The following is a 14,973-nucleotide window of genomic DNA, read 5'->3' on the forward strand; positions in this document are numbered from 1 at the left end:
CATAAGCCGTGTCTACATACTTTGCAAAATGAAGAATAATGGTCAATATTATTTGATATTGGCTTAATAATGAAACATATATGAACGTATTTTCTAGCTTACATAGTAAACAGTAAGGTATTATTATTTTTGATTGACTTCATAATGAAAACGATCTGTAATAATTTGCTTGAAAAGTTTATGCAATAAATTGATTTTTATCAAGACTGAATGAAAAATTAGAGTAGGAGACAGCTGAAAAGATCACAATTTATCACATTATTTAATTTATCGTAGTTAATAATCAATGATGATTGTGCGTGTGTGTGTGTGTGTGTGTGTGTGTGTGTGTGTGAGAGAGAGAGAGAGAGAGAGAGAGAGAGAGAAATCGTATTCTATGAAGAAAAATATCATTATTGTGGAATAAATGATTTATTAAGATAGTCATCTCAAATTAACAAAATCACCAAATTACTATTGTAAAGGTCTCTAAATAAATTTTATTTTGAATCATGTTCACGAAGTCACAAAGAGTCTTTAATTAAATTGAACTCAAAAAGCTACCGTCATCAAATGAAATTTTCTTGTCTTTTGTATTGTGATTATGAAGGCAACATGATGTTAATAAGACATTTGTGAACAAAACCCGAATATATTATGGACATTAAAGGCGTTAAAATTTATACCATAAAAATAAATGGTATCCGTCCAATTCTTAAGAGAACACATCTATATACTAATTATTAAGACGTAGAAAGGTTGCTATATACTAATTATTAAGACGTAGAAAGGTTGCTAATCATATGTTCACAAATGGAGATTACAAACGAGGAACAAAGTGAAAGATAATAATAATTTTATCGGCAAATGCAGACCACGGACACATGAGTATAATTTAAACCTGAAATATCTGCAAAATATTCATAATCTGTCTGATTACGACTCTGGTCTGATGCTGAAAACCTTAATAAATAAAAAGATGGTAAGTGTTGCTTGTATTAAGACTGGTGGCAGGAAACATTGTAACTTTTTGCATGGTTACATCAGGATAAGGTATTGTTTTGAAGACAAAAAAGATTTGAGGATAATAGAGTTGCTGACCGTGCAAATATACTTTATCTACTACTATGCAAATCAATTTTATCTGCTACTAAGGTATGTATGTATGTATGTATGTATGTATGTGTGTGTGTGTGTGTGTGTGTGTGTGTGTGTGTAGGTAGGTAGGTAGATAGGTAGGTAGTTAGATAGATGGGTCGGTAGGTAGGTAGGCATTACATTTAGGTTCATCAGTAGGTGAATAAGTAGATGGATATATATGCATTTAGGAAGATTTGCTTTGGTGCTTTACGATACAGCAGCACAAATAGGCTATTCAGTGCAGAGAGAATTGTAGCTGACCAGTCTGGTCTGATGCTATGATTCGAATATGCACCCTATCGTTCGTGAGTCCGGCACGTGAACCACTGAGTCACCGTGGCTCCTTTGTGGGAAGATATGTAGAAATGTACTAGGTTTAGGATAAGATTTGTTTATTGTGTAAGTGAGTAGGTAGATTGGTATGTAGTCGAGACATTTTGCATATCAATCTACAAGTCATAACGACACTGCTTACCAACAAAATAAGCTGAAGCATTTGCAGATTTTGGGAAATTCTGATTACCTTAAGGACGTCTTTTAGATACCAATATTCTCGCTGCGAAACCCTCCATATTTGATCGTAAACCAATATATATGTATTTAAAATAAACAAACCTAACGATATTATGAGAAAACTGGCAGTTGGATTCACTCGAGTCTATTTAAAACGAAGCCACATAACAAAAATACTACTGGCATCGGCTCCCTGCTGATGAATCAAACGTTCGTTCATGTATGTATGTATGTATGTATGTATGTATGTATGTTTGTATGGATGGATGGATGGATGGACGGACGTACGTACGTACGTACGTACGTATGTATGTATGTATGTATGTATGTCAATCCCTTGGAGAGAGAGAGAGAGAGAGAACATACACGCTTATTGGCGATTTCCAGTCAATTTGTTGAACCAGAGTTCTACATTGAACTGTTTTCGATCTATTACCCAATCCTCACGAATAATACGTCTTTCAATGACAGAAGGGTTGTGTTTTTCGGTTCAGAAATGTATTCACTCACGGGAAAGATGTAAGCGTTTTGATATAGCAGAAACTTGAGAAGTCGTGTATGGCGTATGGCCAATATTAAAGGCTGGTCGATAGTTATCGAAGTAATACGTATATGGTAACGTATGGCCAATATTAAAGGCTGGTCGATAATTATCGAAGTAATACACGTATGGTAGCTTATGGCCAATATTATGGGAAATCGATACTTATCGAAGTTACGTCGTGTATGGCAAAGTAGGCTAGATAAAAAATACTGTGCTTGTGACAGTTTATATACGAATGGAAATCGAAACGGGGATGGTGCTAATCAAAAGTAGGAAATGGACTATATTTGTAAATTCATATTATATGACTAGCAAACAGACAAATCATTTGATAAATGTTTACTTTTCTCTCACTTTCGAAAAAAAACGTATACGGTTGTTGGACTGAATAGTTGAGGAAGGAAACAAAATCCCTTTAATAGAAGTCTCTCACAAATATGAACATACAGGTTTCTGACTTCGCTATCGATTGGTAATTGTGTGGAAAAATGATACAATAGCATCTTGCTAGAACCAGGTCATGCATTTAATCTATAATTTCATCATTGACTTTATCTCTGATATCAACCAATTAGAATAATATATTGCTTCTTTGGCACTTGTTATTTTAACATTTGTGTCCACAATTTTTTGTAAGCTTTATTTAAAATTCTTATTAATGAATGATTCACGAATTTTACACAATGCAACGTACTTGGTCCGTGTAAACCGAGTATGTTCACCTGTAAAACTTAGGGTTGTAACCCGTTTGGTAGAAATAAGGACAGATGATGATGACATGTTATTACGGAGGCAACCCAAAGGGCTAAACAAACAAACCGCGATGACCTACTAAAATATGGAAAGAAGGAAAAGGCTGATAGGATAGCATTTATCCACACCCACCATCCAGACAACCCCAAAGTAGGAAAATACTTGGGAAACACTGTCCGATCGTGGAATCGTTGGACGCACCAAAGTTAATACTCCCTAACAAACCTGTAATAGCCTATCGGAGTTCAAAAAAACCTCAAGGACATCCTAGTCAGGGCGAAGCTAACGCCAATCACTAAACAAGACCATCCTAGTCAATCTGGCCCCTGTGGCGATAAAAGGTACACAACCTGTCACCATATGATCGAGACCAGGACATTTTCTAGTACAGTGACTAGAGAAAAAACTAAACATACATGGTCCAAACCAAACGTGTAAAACAGAATGTCATTTACCTCATCACATGTAATATCTGTAGCCTTCAGTATGTCGGAGAAACTGAAAAGAATCAACCTTCATAGATCTAATTGGATGACAAAGAAGCTGTACAGAAGCCCGGTTGCAGAATACTTATCCTCCCCTGGCCACACTTTCAGTGACATAAAACTTATTGCAATTGCTCACAACCTCAACTGGAGTCCCCAAACCAGGACAAAAACGAAATCTTACTGGACCCGCCGCCTTAGAACATTGAAACCAGGCGGTTTAAACCAAGACTAGAAAAAGACAACCATGCACAAATTAAAATTATATTTAGCAGCCGACACATCTTCTTTTAAATAATTCTCTAAATTTGCATAATAACCGATGACTACTATAACAATGAAAAAAAGGAATCTTACTGGATACGCCAACTTAGAACATTGAAACCAAGTGTCTTAAACCAAGAACACAAAACGAAAAACAATGCACAAATAAAACAAATAAAATTATCTTTTGCAGCCGACACATTTTCTTTTAAATAATTCTCTAAATTTGCGTAACAGCCTATGACTACTATAACAATAAAATATCTGGGATACAATTTGCGATTACATAAATGTACATAAAATAATCGCTGTCGTTATGGGTCATCAATTTATGGTTCAATACAAATATTTTCTAGTATCAGCAACAATCTGAAATAAACTCTTTGAAACATAAAAAAGCTAAAAGGTTTAATTCCTGTAGAAACATCCATGTAAAGTTTCGCAAACATAACCGTTTTTCTGTTTTATTTGTTTTCTCTTGTCTACATTTTGTATTTGCCTTTTAAAAAAACTCATTAAAGAGTCGAAAGCGCTCAGGCTAATTAGATACTAGTTTCGCACTGTTCGTTGTCAGTTTATTGCATTTATCTTAATCAATCCCTGACACACGTGATTCCTTACTGGATCCAGTGTCCATGATAAACCTATACAGTTTCCTCAGTTGTGGTAAGTACTGAAAGTAACAAAGAAAATACTGAACGTGTGAAGTGCATACTGTCACCTGAGTTATTCCTTTGTTTACATTTCACTTGGTTGTCGTCTGCCTTTTCACCGCATATTGTTCTGTGATTGTTAAACAAGATACAAGGAGCCTTCAATTTTACATACAAAAAGGGCATGGACAGCTGTCATCTTGGAAGTCTTCGTTTTCAGTATAGTCTTATGAGCAAAATACTGAACTAATGAAGCTTGGTGAAGGGATGTACCATGAGGAGTACTACGTCATCACAGAAGTAATTAAAGGTGACCTGTATTTCACCCTTAAATGACTTTAGTACAATTATTTGGTTCGAGTTTATTACTCACGCTCTGTTCATGCTAGAATTGTTATAGCAGACGATTGTTTGCAAATAAATTACGTCCACATCTTTACCGTAATGGAAGGACTAAGTGACCAACATTTCACTTTATCCTGGCTTGGGTTAAGGCTTTGCGTGTAGCCTTTGTCCAGAAGGGCTTTTGTGCAGTCTGTGCAGATGTTTGTATAGATTAATGAATCTTGGTGCATAAATTCACTCACTAATCATGGTGCGGAGATTCATTTCAAAAGTACCAAAACCACATCGCAAAAGTGAATCATTGCGATCTTTGTTTTACACTTTATTGATTTCGATTAAAATTTATGGATTAAGTTTATTTCTCAAACTTTTTTATGGTCGAATCATTAAAGCAGATGACTGTACGCATCACTGTTAGTACCACAGAAGTAACTCACTGAGAAAATGAAGCCTACATTCAACATTTCACTCACGTAGGTTCAGTGTATGCGCGTATCTCATGACCAAATCGTTGTTTGCATACTGTTATTCCGAATTTTATGAAGCTTGGGGAGGGTATGCATCATTCTGATCAATATTGCATGACTAAATCAGGCTACTGTAAACCATATCTCAGACCTTACTGACTTACGATAAAATGCGTTCTGAATTTATTTATCAATCTCCGCTCGTGCTAAATTCATCAAATCTAGATGACTCATTGCAGCTCTATTAATACCACGCCATTACAAAACAAGCTCTTGCCCGTGTTTACCTGTATCTAACACTCTATTTGATTAGGCAAAGTTTTGGCGGTTACTCAAGACCAAGTAGTACTCAGCACCTTGTACACAAACTTTTATACCAATATCCATGAGACTTGCTGATACGACGAGTACTGTATTTCGTCACAAGAGTACATGGCTGTGACCCATATATAATTATTCACTGCCTCGGGTTAATTTTCATTGCATACATCCATTTTTGGTGCAGTCTTTGAGCCTAGCGACAATTTGCAATCAAGAGTCGCTGCAGAAATACTTTGAACCATTGCAGAAATTTAGCATCGGCATCCTTATCAAACACATCCTTCTTGAAAGCCATTGTGGGATATACCATCAGCTCTCTAGGACATACCAGATCGTTAAGAAGAATAATAAACAGAGTGGTTCTGTTGGAACTGTCATGGTGTATATCTTGGGCTATCTGTAAATACTGCTTAAAGTTTGGACTCTGTGTGTCTTCCTCTTCCATGATCACTATAATGTAGGCACTATCCTCCATTTGCTTGATTTGTTCAGGTCTTATGTTTGTTCCTGGTCGGACGTTCTCTGAATTTACTGTGATGTATAAACTACTTGCACTATCATCAGAAAGAGCAAGATATTTGGTAAATTCTTGTAATAATATCTCCTTTAGATCATCCCCGAGGGCCTCCTCGTTATGAAGAAGGAATATATCAAACTGAAAGTTATATTTATCACCATCCGCTTTCTTAGATGTATAAAACGCCTGTCGAAGTCTCTTACGGAGTTCTTTGGGTGGTCTGTCGGTTTCAATGCAATAGAAAGCGCACTTGAGATATACGTCTATATATAAGTCTAGTGGGATGAGATTTTCTTTTTCTGTACACGACATTAGGTCCAGAAGAGTAGCAGCGTCCTCATACAGCCCGGCATCAACATAGGTCCGAACCTTTCCGCTGATGAAAAGGGGATTATTGCTCTGCTCTGGGTCCATGTTTACAATTTCGTCATAAAACTTGAGAGCATCGCCATATTCCCCAAGCATTTTGCTTAATTCTGAAAGTTCTCTTAGGGTGTTAACATTCTTTTCCTTTGCCTCAAACATTTCTTTTAATGTTGGAAAAGCGACGCATTCCTCCTTCCAGTGTTTGAGCTGACTTGCATTGCAGGCTGCCAGTCTGATGGATCTTTGAAAATAATGATTGGCATCTTCTTTAAACTGGCGTGCTTTTTCTGCATTGTTTTCCGTCTTGGCCATGTCCAAGCGACAAAATCCTTGTTGCTCGGAACAACTTATTTCCATTTTCAAGCTTGATACTGTCCTCAAATCTAACGTCTCCAGAAAAGTACCAAAAGCTTTATCGGGTTGACCAAGGGATCGGTACCACATACCCAGTTCAAAGGATGCCCATCCATTGCTGCTCATATCTCTGGCCTTTTCTAAGTAATGGATGATCTTTGCAGCCACAATCTTGTCATTTTCCGGTATTTGATACGCGTGACTGGTGGCTAAATTGTGTAGTATTGTAGCGCCGTCTCCATTGGAGAAGCATGTGTCTTTTTCCTTGGCTTGATTTTGTATTGTTTGTATCATTACCAAAGCCAAATGATGATATGCGTACGAAGTCTTACGGAGTTTTAGCGATCGTCTGAGACAATACTCTGCCCTGTCGAGTTTATTTATATATCTAAATATTTTGCCGCATACTTTAAGTACATGGGTATCACTCTGATTTTCTGTTAAAGCATTATCCAGAAGTGTTTCAATTTTTGTTTCTGCCAATTCCTCGGGGAAAATGTCTGACTGGTTTATGCTAGGCCTCTGACGTCTTTGAAATATGGCCAAAAGTTCTCCTAAAGATGCCCAACAAATTGCTATTTTCCTCTTACCAATGCCAGAACTTGTTAGTGCGTGCAGCTCATGTGCAGCCCTTTTCATATAGTCTTCATATTTCGATTCCCTGTACTCTTTACTTTGGGTAATGTTTTCATCATTGCATATCTTTCGTAGCACGATTGCTCTATCAAACCTCCACACATCAGCCTCATCCCCTATGCTTTTCGAAATGACCTCATCATATAGGCGCACTGAGTGATGAAAGTTTGTAGGTCCGGATACAGAACAGTAATATGCAATTTCTGCTCTGGCTCTAAGGTAATGTTCTTGGAAATCATCTGACGATTCATCTATTTTACAAAGTTTCTCAAGTGCTTCTTTAGCAGCCGTCTTGAGCCCACTCTTCCAATCCATCCATATCTGGCTACAACGCGCGTTAATATTTATTTCATCCTGACTAACTACTGACTGAAGGCATTTCTTTGCTTCATCTTTCTCGCCTTTATTCCAGTAAAGAAAAGACAAAACATTATTTATTTGGACACGTTCCATGGTGCATTCTACTTCACATGAATTCAGTTTCCTCACTAGCGTTCCAATATTGTCCGCTATATGTCTGTCCGTTTGCTGGCAAGCGATTTCCAGGTTGAAGAAAGAGGGTAATTTTTTAAATGTTTCTTTAAACATCTTTTCGTCTAGGTCATCCATCTTATCTAAAAAATGTAGTAAATCAAAAGATAAGCATTTTATTCATTTGATTTGACAGGTCAATGGAAGCTCATATCAGAAGAAGTTTATGCACTCTAGGCCCAAATCCACAAATGTATGTTTCATGTCTAAAGGTCATCTTTTGTGTATACACAAGCGGATGCTCACAGTGCAAATCATGTCCTTTCCCTATGTGATAATTTTCAGAAACATTGCATGCTAAACAGCTTGATGCAATAAACGGAATACTTGCCGTAAAGTCATCTTTTAGACTTCTACTTGCCTGGAACCCACATGTCTACTGCTTCCTGGTTAAATGATTATATTTACTATCTAGACAATGCGAAGTAACTATTGGACGTGCGCATGCTTCACATCAATTGCAAGAACACCACAAGTACGAGACACCTTATTTACAAATGTATCCATAACTATAATTAATAAACAATAATAACCGAAACGTTCACACAATAGCGTTAAGAAATTTATAGGGGTAAATTTACGAGCTAATTCCGGTTAAACTTAAACATTTTTATTCAAATTGGTTTGTGTACAACGTTTTCTAAATATCACATATTTAGAGAATAATAATAATGAGGACTTTGTATAGCACCTAATCTTTAGAAGCTCTAAGCGCTTTACAACATTAGACAACACCTATAAGATAAAAAAACATATAATAATATTATTGCAAAAACAAACACCATGAAATTAGAAAAACATTAAAAAATAAAAAAAAACATGCTGAGAATATTTGAGGTAGGAAACATTATTAGGTCTTTAAGTGTGTTCTTGCAGTCGAAATAAGTGAGTTTTGAGAGCCCTCTTGAATGTGATCACTGTGTCTTTGTGTCTAAGTTCAGTAGGCAATTCATTCCACGTTGCTGGGCCCTGGTATGCAAAAGAACGCTGTCCATATGACTTTGTTTTTATAGTGGGAATAATGAGTATACGATTGTCAGAAGAGGAGCGTAAGTATCTTGCTTGTGTCTACACATGGGTGAGATTGGATAGGTATGTTGGACTAGAGTCCGACAGTCAAACGTAGCACAGAGAGAAAAAATTGTGTTTGATTCTGGATCGAATGGATAGCCAGTGTTGGGTACAGAGTAGCGGGCAGGTGTGCTCTGATCGTGGTACTCTAAGTATGATCCGATCAGCTGTGGTTTGAACTTTTTGAAGTTTCTGGAGTAGATATTGAGATGAACCAGACAGAACTCAGTTACAATAGTCCAGTCTTGAAAGTACTAATGAACACACAAGTGTTTTAGTGGCATCAACTGAAAGATATTTGCGAATTGAGCTGATGCGTCTCAGCTCAAGATATGTAGCCTTGCATATGTTCATGAATACCAAATAAACTTTGGTATAAAAGAAATTATATTATATGCAAAACTAATAGTGACATTACCATATAAAGACGTTACAACTTTGCAGCAAAAAGGTATTGCATTGTGTGTACTGCGACCTTTGGCTGCATTTGTACAAACATTTAAAATTCTTATTGGTCTTTTTTACCACTATATTGGCACTACTTTACCATCATTCATTTACATTCCTGCTTGATTAGCACGAAGGGATTTTGGAGTTATAAATTGTGAGGGAGTGCAAGATATTTTGTTTGATGTCAGTGAGAAACTTTATTCAGTTTTGAAGCGATTTATTTTGTTGGAAATGGTTTTCTACAGTGCACTAACCTAACAAAACGGCAACACACTAACTTGTGAAGAAAGCTGAGCGTGACATTAAACCTAACCGTTTCTAATTTTTCATTGTTGTTCTGGTAATGTCATTAGCAGCAGCAAAGGGTGTCGGTAATCAGAGTTTAGCTAATTGTAAGAGATTACAGTTTAACCAATGTGTAATAGGCCACGTTGGAACATTGCTACGGTGCTGTCCAAGGACCCTGCTAAGGTTACACAGTTGTTGTTGTCGTTGTAGGGTTTAACGCCATTTTTCAGCACACGATAGGCGGCCAGTATTAATGGTGGAGGAAGACCCCGGGGAAACCTCGGAAAGAACCACCGACCCACGAGAAGCTACTGGCAAGCTTTCTCACATTGGCTGAATTCGAGACTCGAACCCACGCAGACAGAGGTGAGATGGCAGTGATCCATAACGGAGAGCACTTTAGACCACTCAGTCACTCGGAGCCGCCCAGGTTACACAGCAAAACATGAAACAAATGACAACTGGCCATTGAAACTGACGACATACATACATACATACATACATACACTCACATACATACATACATACATAAAAAAATACATACAATTGACCACTGAAACTGACGACTAGTATACATACATGCATGCATACATGCATGCATGCATGCATGCATACATACATACATACATATCCATCCATACATTCATGTCCATCCATCCATCAATACATGCATAAATGGAGTTTACAGAATTGTTGTAAATAACAACAAAAGCTACAGGGCAAATACTGACAGTTTGCACTGATTGGCTTCTAATAAGTAGATACCAAAAACAAACAAACAAAAAAAAGAACAAACCCACCAAACAAGCTAAGTCTATCCGTAAAAATCGATCACGTGTGCTACTGGATCAGAGCGAGTATCTGGATGAGGTCCAAACTAACGCATCTATCGGTATGACTGGGGAGGCAAATAATGTAACCACTTGACCGAGATTTCCTTGTCTCGGTGCAAACCCCAACATAGATTCTATTAGTCCGGAAGCAATGCACTTTTGGTACGAAACTAGTATACAAGAAGAACGAAACTTTAAAACAGGAAAATAATATCGAAGTATATTTTTACTACGGCAGAAACTAAGTCAGCGTACTAAATCTTTTATAATTCTCTCCTGAAATATGTCCCGCCAAATGCCGTGTCCATCACCATTTGCAATACTGTTCCATTGGTGGCAATCACCGTTCATAACAGTATATTAAGTTATGATTTATTTAAGTGTATTATCTCCACTTTGAGTTAAATTGCTTCGAAGAATGTGTGACGTGTTACGTTTTTTTTGTTACTGTACTCAAATATTAATTTATCAATAAGCAAGGGCCGAGATTGACACCAATAAGCAAGGGCCGAGATTGACACCACTAAGCAAGAGCCGAGATTGACACCAATAAGCGAGAGCCGAGATTGACACCTGCAGAAAAGCTAGCAAATACATTATGACCCTTATTGTTTCTTAACATCTAAGGTACAAGTATATCTTAACCTTGGACTGCCCACGCTGTATCTATATAATTATTTTGCAGCTCTCATGGACCAAGTACGCTAAAGAATGCATGGATCATTAGCACACGTGCTAGCATCATCGATATATTAAAGTCTCAAGGAGAGTGAAATATAAAAAAGTATGTTGTGCTAATATACAGACAAATTTATACTACAACATATGACATATAAATCTTACTTTTGTTTACTTTGAAGGTCGTCTCTTTGTCAGCATTCAAATCACTGCATGGAGCCCGGAAAGTAAGGACGTCGCATTATCGTTTCACTTATTCTTTTTTCCCCTAGCCCTGATTTATTTTAACATTACGAAGCGATGAAAGACTAAGTGGATCTGATGACCCAATTTCTACATCAGTTCTATTGCAATGCAATGCTGTGTAACTAGCTATAAGAAGGTCGAATATTTGGAATAAACAATATCTCTATAAAGTCATGCGCAATAGCAATTCGTGACGTCGCGTATCATCTGCAGTCAGTTGTGCTCGTCCTTGACAAAGCAGACTTAATATTATTTGTTATATCTAAAAGCCACCGCCCTGTTTCTTAAACATCCTCATTGTGTATGTCATATTTGTCTTTACTACTATTACTCTTTATGCACGCTTTTATTAGTATACCCGCATACAATCTGTAAGATTGATGTCCCCTTGGTCAACACAATAGGTGTTAGCAATATGACTCCAATGAGCACATCAGAACCTATACACTGCAGTTAAGTCTAACTGACGATTGTACCAAGATTACAGTTGTGTAAATTACAAATTGGTCACAGTATTCAAGTAGTTGCCCCTTAAATAGCAATTTGATTTTTCTGAGCTCATTAAACTTCACCAGAAAGTGACAAAGTTGAAATTATTTTAAAACTTTTTTGAAATAACCCTTATAAATGTACATGAGAGCACATGCACATGCACAGGTATCGATTTCATTTATCATATGGAATATACACTCGTTTAGTCAAACTCTACCTTTGTACCGGCTAGAATTGAAATGAGACGAATTGTGTAGCGTATAACTATTGTACCAGTAATAGCACCACTTGCCTATTTCCAGGACAGAAACTAGAACTTTCCAAGAATGTTATGAATATCATGAATTAGATAAATCCTGACAGACAGTATACACTTCATTAGGCTGAGTTGTGTACTTTATCGTACCGTTGCGTACCATAGAGTTTTTTCAACTTAGAAATGACGAAAGTTACAAGTTTCACGTTTAAAAGATATTAATTTCTTACTGTTATTTTCACATGACATCCATCGATTAAAAGTGATAATACAGTAATAATATCAAATGATTTTATGTTTCTATTTTCTCATGCGCAGAACTTGTGTACTTAGACTCGGCTGTGCACCCCATTGGCCTCATTAGCATAATCGTGTTATTTGGCGTTTACAAATATGAAATCACGTGGCTCGAGACCCTCATGATGCAATACTGCAGCATACAGCACTTATAACTTTTTTAAAATTATTTTGTTTCTTTTCTAAGAGCAGCATATATAGCTAGATTTTACTTTAAAAAATTATTCCGATTTTGATAAAAAAAAGTACAAAACCTGATGAACTTTATAGGGTGAGAGGCAGTTTTAAATCCGCTAACTATCTTGCAAAAGTGCGTTTTTTTAATTAAAATTTCAATGGAAAGAATGGGTGAGAAAAATAATCTGTGTCGGTATTTGTACGAAGACAAAAAAATTCCAGTCGCAGGTTACAATTTTTGTCTGCCCCTGGGGAGGCAAATAACGTAACCCCTTGACCGAGATTTCCTTGTCTCGGTGCAAATCCCAACATAGATTCTATTAGTCCGGAAGCAATGAACTTTTGGTACAAAACTAGCATACAAGTAGAACGAAACTTAAAAACAGGAAAATAATATCGAAGTATATTTTTATACGGCAGAAACTAAGTCAGCGTACTAAATCTTTTATACTTCTCTCCTGAAATATGTCCCGCTAAATGCCGTGTCCATCACCATTTGCAATACTGTTCCATTGGTGACAATCACCGTTCATAACAGTATATTAAGTTATGATTTATTTAAGTGTATTATCTCCTCTTTGAGTTAAATTGCTTTGAAGAATGTGTGACGTGTTACATTTGTTGGTTACTGTACTCAAATATTAATTTATCAATAAGCAAGGGCCGTGATTGACACCAATAAGCAAGGGCCGAGATTGACACCTGCAGAAAAAGCGAGCAAATACAGTATGACCCTTATTGTTTCTTAATATCTAAGGTACATGTATATTTTAACCTTGGACTGCCCACGCTGTATCTATATAATTAATTTGCAGATGTCAGTCTTGACAAAGTACGCTAAAGACTGCGTGGATCACCAGCACACGTGCTAGCATCATCGATATATTAAAGTCTCAATGAGAGTGAAATAAAAAAAAATATGATGTGCTAATATACAGACAAATTTATACTACAACATATGACATATAAATCTTACTTTTGTTTACTTTAAAGGTCATCTCTTTTTCAGCATTCAAATCACTGCATGGAGCCCAGAAAGTAAGGACGTCACATTATCGTTTCACTTATTCTTTTTTCCTCCAGCCCTGATTTCTTTTAACATTGCGAAGCGATGAAAGACTAAGTGGATCTGATGACCCAATTTCTACATCAGTTCTATTGCAAAGCAATGCTGTGTAACTAGTTATAAAAAGGTCGAATATTTGGAATAAACAATATCTCCATAAAGTCATGCGCAATAGCAATTATTGACGTCGCGTGTCATCTGCAGTCAGATGTGCTCGTCCTTGACAAAGCGTACGTAATTTTATTTTTATATATAAAGGCCACCGACCTGTTTCTTAAACATCCTCAATGTGTATGCCATATTTGTCTTTACTACGTTTACTCTTTATGTATGCTTTTATTCGTATACCTGCATACAATCCGTAAGATTGATGTCCCCTTGGTCAACACAGTGGATTTTTAGCCATATGACTCCAATGAGCACATCAGAACCTATACACTGCAGTTAAGTCTAACTGACGATTGTACCAAGATTACAGTTGTGTAAATTACAAATTGGTAACATTATTCAAGTAGTTGCCCCTTAAATAGCAATTTGATTTTTCTGAGCTCATTAAACTTCACCAGAAAGTGACAATGTCAAAAACACTTGAAAACTGTTTTGAAATAACCCTTATAAATGTACATGAGAGCACATGCACATGCACAGGTATCGATTTCATTTATCATATGGAATATACACTCGTTTTGTCAAACTCTACCTTTGTACCGGCTAGAATTGAAATGAGACGAATTGTGCCCATGACCATGATGTATACATACTTACATTTACGTGTGCTAACGCAGAATAATCAATGTTGACTGATGGTAGAGAACTAACACGAGTTATTTAATTTCCTTATCAAGGCACTGTGCTTGTTTTTCAAGCAGCGACTTGTATATCGTAATGCTTGTACCATTTCTGAATTGATAATTATCGATTAGTTATGTATGACAGCAAAGGGAATATTGACTGTTGCGACGGGCCCCAGTCACTATTAGTTTGTTTTGTTTTGCTTGTGTCTTGTTTGGGGTTTCTTGTTATTGTTGTGTTTTATTTATGATAGCACATTCGCATTTTGTTCGTGAATGTAAGTGCAGTGAGAAATCACAGTGAATGCTATTGGTAATGCACAATTTAGTAGAAGTGTGTGGAAGATGGTACTCTGTGAAGAAATGCATACAAAATAATGGTAGCTGTAATACTGCATTTGTTTCAGTTAAGTATCCTTCAACATTTAGCAGTGAGTGCTTGAAAGAATAACTTAACATT

The 14,973-nt window shown here is 36.6% G+C and overlaps 2 protein-coding genes across 3 annotated transcripts in view; both read right to left on the minus strand.

Moving 5' to 3' along the window:
* Positions 1-11,626, minus strand: part of LOC149771592 (uncharacterized) — a 43,045-nt gene extending 31,419 nt beyond the window's left edge. Inside the window, exon 1 of the mRNA XM_089948311.1 lies at positions 11,354-11,626. The gene's annotated coding sequence lies outside the window, so the exon portion shown is untranslated. The remainder of the gene's footprint in view (positions 1-11,353) is intronic.
* LOC149771594 (uncharacterized) lies at positions 821-14,662 on the minus strand. 2 transcript variants are annotated; one of them, XM_089948300.1, is made up of 2 exons: positions 14,488-14,662; positions 821-7,951 (listed from the first exon to the last, which is right to left on the minus strand). In XM_089948300.1, the coding sequence occupies exon 2, from the start codon at positions 7,944-7,946 to the stop codon at positions 5,658-5,660; it is 2,289 nt and encodes a 762-aa protein (XP_089804426.1). In that variant the 5' UTR covers positions 7,947-7,951; positions 14,488-14,662; the 3' UTR covers positions 821-5,657. The 2 variants fall into 2 exon arrangements, with proteins under 2 accessions (XP_089804426.1, XP_089804425.1); XM_089948299.1 differs by lacking the exon at positions 14,488-14,662 and adding an exon at positions 13,633-14,151.
* Between the last annotated feature and the right edge of the window lie 311 nt (positions 14,663-14,973).

The sequence above is a fragment of the Sinohyriopsis cumingii genome, unplaced genomic scaffold (assembly GCF_028554795.1).
Source record: "Sinohyriopsis cumingii isolate HCF-2022 unplaced genomic scaffold, ASM2855479v2 utg001752l, whole genome shotgun sequence".
Lineage (NCBI taxonomy): Eukaryota > Metazoa > Mollusca > Bivalvia > Unionida > Unionidae > Sinohyriopsis > Sinohyriopsis cumingii.

Excerpts from the sequence above, each read along its gene's own strand:
- LOC149771594 (XM_089948299.1), bottom strand. The coding sequence starts at position 13,654 with ATGACCTTTAAAGTAAACAAAA. Across the intron at positions 7,952-13,632 it reads GACCTTTAAAGTAAACAAAA|ATAAGATGGATGACCTAGAC; the intron begins GTAAGATTTATA and ends TACATTTTTTAG.